This window comes from Anneissia japonica, unplaced genomic scaffold, assembly GCF_011630105.1.
Source record: "Anneissia japonica isolate Jap-2015-1 unplaced genomic scaffold, ASM1163010v1 scaffold288230_len64629_cov158, whole genome shotgun sequence".
NCBI classification, from domain to species: Eukaryota; Metazoa; Echinodermata; class Crinoidea; order Comatulida; family Comatulidae; genus Anneissia; species Anneissia japonica.
In genome coordinates, this window is record NW_022701929.1 from 10,423 (window position 1) to 20,023 (window position 9,601).

General features: G+C 34.6%; 1 protein-coding gene across 1 annotated transcript in view; it reads left to right on the forward strand.

Annotated features, from left to right (window-relative positions):
- The window catches only part of LOC117103756 (progesterone-induced-blocking factor 1-like), a gene marked incomplete at its 5' end in the record, with an annotated part of 15,495 nt that extends 10,308 nt beyond the window's left edge, over positions 1-5,187 (forward strand). The window contains 4 exon segments of the mRNA XM_033244366.1: positions 1,223-1,353; positions 2,224-2,308; positions 2,659-2,850; positions 4,984-5,187. Coding sequence (XP_033100257.1) covers positions 1,223-1,353; positions 2,224-2,308; positions 2,659-2,850; positions 4,984-5,055 — 480 coding nt within the window.
- Positions 5,188-9,601: the final 4,414 nt, after the last annotated feature.

Below are 9,601 nucleotides of genomic sequence, written 5' to 3' on the forward strand. Positions count from 1 at the left end.
GGTTAATGGTTAATGGTTATTAATTTATAGAGCGCAAAATACAAAAACTCTAAGCGCTATCAGGCAAGTGTAAAGATGGAACGGAAACCAAAACCACAAAATTAAAAATTAGATTAGCTGAGACATTACATCATTGCTTAAGAATTTCTTCTCTCCCAAAAATCCTCAAAGGTTTAAAATTAAATTCTCAGCTGCTAAAGTTTGTTGTTAAATCTTCTCATCTAAATGTGTAATTGTACGTAATAATCGACTTTACTTAATTATATATATGAGTTGGACGATTCAAATATGTAATGGGTTTTTTCAAGTACTCTAGTTAATGAGAGACAGTAAATCTTTAAACATGGCTAAAAATGAAAATGAGCACCTCAATTGCTCACATCATTGCTCATACAGTGATAGATATAATAAAGATATGGATTATGTTCAGACATAGCTAGGTACTGCCTGAGCTTAACCATTACATCATTGCTAAGACATTTCAAAATTTCTTGTAAATTCTTTGTTTTCAGTGTACATTTAGCAAGAAGGGTTTTAAATTTAGAGAGAATCAATACATCTTTGAGGAAGGAACTTGACCAAAGCAAAACAAAACTGTCGCAGCTTGGGAATGAGGTAAGCTGATCAATTGTAGACACAATTTGTGATTCTTTTTATAGTGGTGGATCTAGGAATTCAAAAAGTAGGAGCCCTGGACTTTTACAGATTACTAAACCTTTTTGCTGTGGCATCTCTAGATGGCCAGAAAGGGCACACTCAATCTTTCATTAGAATAAGTACCTATTTTTTTGTCTGTTTTAAAAAAAAGTATTTTCTGAAATGTAAGCACCACCACCCTCCCACCCCGAATCCACCACTAATACAAGAACCGTACATCCGTACATACAAGAAAGAAATACCATATAGTAATAAAAAATATAACACAATAACAGTATGTAAAACACACATGATTTAGACATTTAAATTAAATCAATATTTAAATGGTAGGCCTACATAATTTAGGCGTACATTTCTTTCTCCAATTAAACACCTCTACAATTGATACAGACCGACTCCTATTAAAGACAATTTATAAAATAATAAATCTTTTTTTTAGAACATTATACTATCCTCATTTACCCATAGTTGTCCTTGGACACCCATGTTCTTTTTTCAGTTGCTTTTAAACTAAGGTCTTCCAATACTGTACCATTTTCTGTTCTGTTTTATTTTTTTATTGCAGTTATCAAATGCCACAAGTTTACTTGACCAAGCACAGCAGCCTTACCATTATCTGATAGAGAGCATCCGTACACGAGACTCGCAGATTGATAAACATTCAGAACATATATCAATACTGGAAGATGATATCAGGTAAGAAATCATCCAGTTAATGGATTATTCCAAAGAATATAGATACATCACTCCCTTAGTTATGATAGAAGTCACCATTGTTTTCATGGAATGTGCCCACTATGTGTGAGTTTATGTCTGTTTTAATGGTGAGATGATAAAGAAAATGAAGCAAATCTACTGCCCTCTACAACAGTACTGCTTCATTTGGTAAATCAGTACACAGTTAGACTGTACGCGGTGGCCATCCTTCAACATCTATGTAAGGATGTATCATTCATTCACGCTCCCAAAATGTATTGGGCTCTCTTTTTCTATATATACTATTTGTTTATACATCTAGTCATTAATCATAATAAATAGTTCTATTGGCAAAAACTAGGTAAATGAACTAAAGGTAAAGATAATAACCCATAAATTGCAGCGTCGTTGTGCTGAATCGCATATGGGCGTGGTCCGTGACTACCTAGCAGCCGCAAAGAGGCACTTCATGGTAGCTATATGTTCACATCATTCCACAATGATGGGCTGAAATGAACCATAACATCATGGTAACCCACTGATCTTCCAAAAGATGCAATGAGTTTTTTAAAGTGCACACAAGCCAGATGTATACACACTGGACCTCCATTTTAAGTCATCCGAGAAGAATTGGTTTTACCAACCGAAGCATGGGCGAGGAGTGGCTGAAACCAGCGGCGATGTTAAGGCTGTAGCTAGCAGCGCCCCTACCTTTTACCGTTCGGCCATTTGGCTTCTGTGAAGCGTATAGAAGCTTTTTGCATTATGCGCTAAATATGTAGAACTTACATATAACCAATGAATGAATGGCAGATAGTGACACTTTAACACAATATTAATAGTTATTATTATTGTCTCATGCATCAACAGGTCATTAAAACAAGAGCGAAATGAAATCAACAGAACAAAGAATCAATTGTCAGCGGATATGGAAAGACTGTTAAATCAACGACAAGTAAGAATAACATAAATTTTATCTTGTAGTGTGATCTTATTTCCCCAAACTTATCGCAGATTCGAACCAGGGGAGGTGCCAGAATTGCCAGAAAGTGGGGAGTATGACAATGAAGACGTTGAGGCAATATTAAACATTCTGTATTTGTAATCTGTTTTTTTTCTTATTTCAGTACAGTGCATGGTATTGTGTGTATTGAAATTTTAAATTGTAGTGGCAAAATGGATTGGATCCATTCACGATGCATTTATGTGTATGACTATGGTGCTAATGTGAAGTGCAAAAAGACATGCCAAAATAATAATTGCATATTAAATGTCTGTATATATGATTGTTATCATTATCAATAGGAAGTAGCTGTAATGAAACAAATAGTACTAAATTTAAGCAAGCGAAGAATGGCCGACTCAGGTATACAGTCCAAGAATACGACACGTCAGTCGTCACCCGCCGTCAGCCCACGATCAGATCACCATAGAAGGCATCCCTTGACAAGTACTGCTAGAGAAAACGCATCAGACAACCCACTGCCAACTGTGTTTGTAAGTAAACAGCAGTCATTGTTATTAACACTACCAGCAGAGTCATATACAGTGGCCCCCTCAAATTCGAGACCACTTTGGGACCTGAAAATCGGGGTTTGATCTCCACTTAGAGTGAACTGAACAATGGAGATCTCTAGTTCCCCGGTTTAATTCCCATCGCTGCCTCTCCTTGTGTTTCAGCTAAAGGGCTGAAATGTAAGTTATAGCGCACTGTCTTTTCGGATGAGACATTTAAACCGTTTGTCCCGTGTAAAATATGGCCACATAAAGAATGCAGTACGTTCTTCGGAAAAGAGTAGGGGATTGTCTCTCCAGAAAGACCCCACTGGAAACAATTACTATAGTGGGTTTTCCTTATTGTAATTTACATCACATCCCTATGCTAACTCAGCCTTTGTACTAAGTACCTGCTTCTTTCCCGTAGCACTTTCTTTTCATTTTATACCTTGGGTTGTGGTTTTCAGCGCATAAAGACGATTCAGAGTAAAGCTACGTTTACACTAGACACCATAACGACCCGATGAATATGCACTCAGTGTTGAAGAATATAAACGAGGCGATAATATGTCGTCGTGTCTAGTGTAAATGTAGCTTAATATGCCTTTATTAATACTCCTTAGTTTAACGTAGAGGTCAAGGATTACGCCAGTGCAGAGGTGGATATTTTAGCCTATGAGACTGCATTGTTTGCCACCATACTTTCATTTCTTTTAAATATGTTATATTAAAACACCTTGCCGCTGCATTCACAACGAACCTGAACCAAAATTCAGACCATCTTTTTGATGTGCTGAATGCCAGCATACCTATTCTTACACACTGATACGATTTTTTTATTCGATAAGCCTTCCAATCCGAAAACTCAGATTTGGTGTGAATGCAGCTTAAGTTGATATAAAGGAAATTTATATGCGCAAATCAAAAGCATAGGTTCATTTTCTATTGGAGTTTTTCGCTTCAGCGAAATCAATAGCTCGAACTGTTTGTTATTTTTGCAAAGCGAAAAATGAGCAACCAATCAGAGCTCAGGAAGCAAATCAACGCTTTTAATTCATGTGAATAAATTTGCCTAGTGTAAAACTGGCTTAAAATGGCATAGAGGCAGTCCTAGCAATATGTGCTTTGTAAATAGAAAATTATTGTCATTGTTATTACATGTATTATTATTATTGTAATTAGTTTATTGCATTTACCATCATCATCCTCGTCTTCTTCAACTTATATTATTCTTCTCATCTTGTACATCATTATCATCAACACCATCATCCTCTTTTATTTCCCCTCCTGTTAGTCATTTTTTAAAAATTAATTTTCTACTCCTCTTCCTGTACATCATCATCCATCTTCATCAATGTCATTATCATCAATGCCATCGTCATCCTCTTTCATGTTCCCCCTCATGTTAGTTTTTTTATCACTTTTTTGTACATGTACATCATCATCCATCTTCATCATCATCATTATCAATACCATCATATCATCATCCTCTTTTACTTCCTAACCGCTGCGATATCTTACATTTATTGCATTGGCGATCATAGCACTTTCAATTAACCTTATTACACTCACATGTACTCAGAGATTCTATCTACATATTTCTATCAGCATGTAATTGTTTCATTGAACTCAATGAGCGAACACATTTCCTAAAGCAACAGATTGCAAGTATATAAGAAAGTGTACATCTATCGGTATAACTCGCAACCAGTGGTGGTGCCAGCGGGGGGAGGGGCCAAGGGGATTGTGCCCTCCCGTCAGACAGATCCGGACCCCCGATCATCTGACGACACGACTAGGTCAAAAATTTAAAAAATAATAATAATTTGGCTATCCAAATAATGTTACTTTGATTGCTAATCTCTAATATTGTGGTCTAAAAGCACAATTTGCACCATTTTAAGCTGTATAAACTCTACCCGTGAACCCTACCAGGGATTTTTTGTATTCGGCCCTCGACTGAGGCTTTAGTCAGCCCATTGGTTTAGACATGTTGGACCCCTTGTCAGTACATTTCTGGCGCTACCGCTGCTCGCAGACCCGTAGTACAGAAAATAAAGAATTGTATTGTTAAGTGTAGCATGAAATATTTTCTACATTAACAAGATATTTTAATTTGCTTTTTTTTCCAAGACAAAAGAAAGAACAAGCCAGAATTTTCAATCCAAACCGACGCCTACATCTCGAAGACTGCCCCTACACTGAATTCATGCACACCAGTTTCAGTAGAACCACTTTGGATGTGCTGTCCATTAAAAACAACATTTTTATTGCATTAAAACCCATACATTATTATTTATTTGAGCTTGTTTTAAAACAAAGAACTGTTAAATTGTTAAAAAATAGTAGTTTTTTGTGCCCGCATTCATCATGGATATTGTTTAAATGTAAATTTCCTGTCCTGTGGGAGGAGGTTGATGTTATTTTGATGCAAGTTTTATTAGAAAGCTAAACATGTCACTCGTCGCAAATCGTGTTTCAGAGAAAATGGCCAAAACATGCTAAAATGTCAATTTTTAAAAAATCTATTTTAATGCGCTAAGTTAACCTTTATATATCTACACACCATCCTATGCTGTTATTTTCCCCATTTTCAATGTTAAAACAACACTTTTTAAAGATTTAAAGATAGTTTCTGCATGAGAAATGCCTGAAATCATAAACTTTGAAGGCTGATTTCTCATATATTGTTCTTTAAACAGCTGTGTGGATTAAACACTTGTAACTTCATAAGGAAATGTCCGATTTGAATGATTTTTTTACCATTTTATAGCTATTATTGTACTCTCTAACACTGTATTAATAACTCAAAATAGGTTTTTGCGACGAGTGACTGGTTTGGCTGGTCTTTGCCACATATAGTGTTCTGAATCTTTTTATTCATTATTACCATTAATTTTCTTTGGTCTATGATTTGTGAGAGCATACTCTGTTGGTTTTGGTTGGGCTGTGCTGTACTTGGAGGAAATATTAATTATAGTGTTAGCGCTTTATAACCGCAAGGAAAGCGCTATAGAAGTAACAAGTAACAAGTATTGTTGAGAATGTCTCTATGTTTTGATTGAGATGCTCACCAAGAGAATAATTTCTACAGAGAATCCAAACAGGGAAATAATAACATGATTGGGAAATGAAGCTTGATGTTGATTGGTGGAAAAATACACAGTAGATAAGGCTAGGTGTGAAATGGCTAAACATAATCTAGCATTTCTTTATAGTAAAATATTGACCCCAGGTCACTATTGTAATGTAATATAGCGACATGGGGTCAATATTTTACTGTAAAATATCACTTTAATTTCTACCTGTTTAAATTTCAACCTAAAATAGCAGTGGATATTTGTATTGATATTTTGAATGAATACGTTTTTACAAGATACATACATGATTTTAATGGAAACCAGGTCAATATAATTAAGGTCTTCTGAATTTCATGAAATCATGTTAAACTCACTTTAATTTAATATCAACATTAAATATAATTATTATTTATTTACTATAAAAAGCAAAATTCATAAATATGTAAAGTGAAATGTGGGTAAAATTTATTTGAATATGTTATTGATATATTTTTTTTAAATACAGCCCTTTCCAGACTATCAAATTTTATTTGAAAAAAGCTGTTGTATGCCCATAGTCATGATGTGCTTATATAGGTCATGATATGATGTCATCATGACCATATTTAGGCATAAGCATCTTTTTGTCAAATACTTTGGTAGTCTGGACAGTGCTTAACAGGAATTGTGGAGGTCACAGGGTCATTATATAAATAATTCGTCGCTCACATCACGAACTAACACAATCAAATTAAAGAAAAGAGACTTTTTGTGTGACAAGGAATAGGAAAGTGCCTGACAACCAATACACGCTCGTTTTGACGCGCTACTGTGATTTCACGAACTAACACAATCTACTTGGATTGTGTTAGTTTGTGATGTGATTGATGAATTTATGTCAGCAGGATGTTTATAAAGTCGTAGACACAAGAAGATAGTGTTGATATCATCAGCATTAAAGTAAATGTCTACGTTTACTCTTTTGATAAGGACAAAATAGTAGGTTTTTCAGTTTGTTTTGTGAATTTAAAGGTTTCTGGTGGAAAGTAGTGAATGATGAATATATACTGTAAGTACTGTAATAAAAACTTATTACACCCATAATTCTGAGGTGGCACCACCCCTGACCTAATAAGATAAATTGGTGCTACTTCAATAATCTATTAATTGACTTAATAATCACAACTAAGTTAAATAACATTTTTTTTTTGTTAATAAGAAAGAAAGAAAGAATAAACATAGTGTGACTCCAGGGCTGAATACTGTATTTTTATTGTTTTTAAAATCAACGACTACCTTAATAATATAGATTCAAGATTATTTATTATTTATTTCATTTCAACAGACAAACAGCGAATGATCGCCACTAACAAGCTGGTAAAATACCGTACTCCTGCGAATAAGCGCCCAAGCGCTTAAAATATTTTATGCGCTTATGAAAACAGAGTGGAAATTGAGGGGGGCGCTTATGGAAATGGATGAAAATCGAGGGGTTTTTATGGGAAATTATTAAATTCAAGAGGCACTTTGTGAATGAAAAAAATATTATATAAGGACATTACGAATGGTGGTCAGAAAAGATAATCGTCCAGAGAACATGGCTTATGACAAGAATGAGTTAATATTTACATAACAGCAAAATAGCAGATGCTCGGCCGATTGAGATTAGCAGGATGGCAGGATCATTGTATTTTTTCTTAAAAACTCAGACTGTCTGTCCAGGGATCGGAGCTCTCATCTGTCCAAGAGAAATATGAAATATCCTCATTTTGATATTGACCGAAGAAGAATGCGTTTCCACTCTATAGCTCAAGTCATGCCAACAACCACAGTCCCAGGATTGATTGGATTATTGACTTGCTAAAAAGAAAATCTTATGAGGGTCAAACGGGGCGCTTAAGGAAATTTTAACGTTAGGAGGGGCAGTTATTCAAACGGGGCGCTTATTCGCGGGAGTACGGTATATAAAATTTAAATATATCAAATATGCAGACGAACGTGTACAAAAATCTCACTTATTCCAATGATTAATTATAATAGAACAAAATATAGACAAGCTATTGTAAAAAATGTCAATATTAGTAGTTAAAATAAGAGAATTATATTGTAAAGAAAGTCTAGAAATAAAACTACGTTTACAGACATCAACTCTACAAAAGATTGCAGATGATAGTACTTCCCACCATTAAAAATGTATTTAAACACATTACAACCCGAGTCATTGAAGTCCCATGATAGAGACCGAGTTGTTGATCGAGAACAACAGTAATATACTGACAACAATCAAGCAATCAATCAATTACTTGTATTTCAGGATATGCCCATATCAAATTACAAAAACAAATGGGATTCAAAAATATAACTTGTACAAATTAAATAGAAATAAACAATCAATAATTCAATGCATAAATAAAAGGTAACATGAAACCAATGTTTAATCCCATGAAAGGGACCGAGTTGTTGTTCAAGAGCAACAGAGTAATATACTAACAACAATCAATCAAACAATTTCTTTTGTTTCAGACAAGTCCATATCAAATTACAAACCAATGAGATTCAGAACTATAACTGCTACAAATTAAATAGAAATTAACAATAATTCAATGCATAAATAAAATGTAAAATCTATAAAACCAATGTTTACAATCTTTAAGTAGAAACAAAAACGAACACATTTGTTAACAACTATAAGCACAATCGAAAGAATAAATGGACTGAATACTAACATGAATCAATTATTTGTAAACATTTTAAAAATTAACATTAAATGAATTTATTGATGGTATTAGGTAAAGTTCGAATGTAACAAGCGATATTCCATATATTTGCCCAGCAATTTTAGGATTGTTTTTTAATTTCATCTATGTTTGGTTTTTGGGGGAACAGCGATGGTGTTGACGAAGATCACTACCTACTTGATAAAATTTGGTAAAAGGAACTTGAATAAAGGGGGTTAGGGGGAGTGCTGGCCCGGCCCTCCCATCTGGCGCCCTCTAATTTAATTTCCTAGATCCGCCACTGAGTCTGTTCCGTAACGTCTTCAATCTCTTGAATGTTTTTCTATTCGTCAATGTGGTGATTATGTCACAATATAATTGCAACAGGTTTGTGAGTGCTATAGGTTAAACCTTGACCTGCACTAATTTAGGTAACCCGTCATTCTCCATTTCAGGTTTGTACGCCTTGACTCTATTTGCAGATTTAAGGAACTTTGATTTTTCATGATAAGCAGACACGATGCAGGCACAAACACCTATGATAATCGCCACACCTATAATGCTAGAGAAAATGCAATAATTTTTTTTTAAACCTGGGTGGTAGAAATTATATCAGGAGGGTGGGGAGGTACTCGGTCGGGCCGGAGCATGCACAATTAATAAGGAAGAAAACTATTCTACAGAATATACGACTCTGTTAAAATGCCTGAATTTTCAGTTTCAGTAGACCTCCATCTTCTGGACACTTTCAGAAGTTCTGGATGGTCACTGGCCCATCTTACACTCTCAGGGACACCGTCCTCCACCACCTAGACTCCCGTGACTTCCTGAAGCTTGAGACCCCCTAAATTACACATATATACATATATGTATAGATGTGTATATATATATATATATATATATACATATATATATATACATATATATGTATAAATAATATATATATAGATGTATATATATATATATATATATATA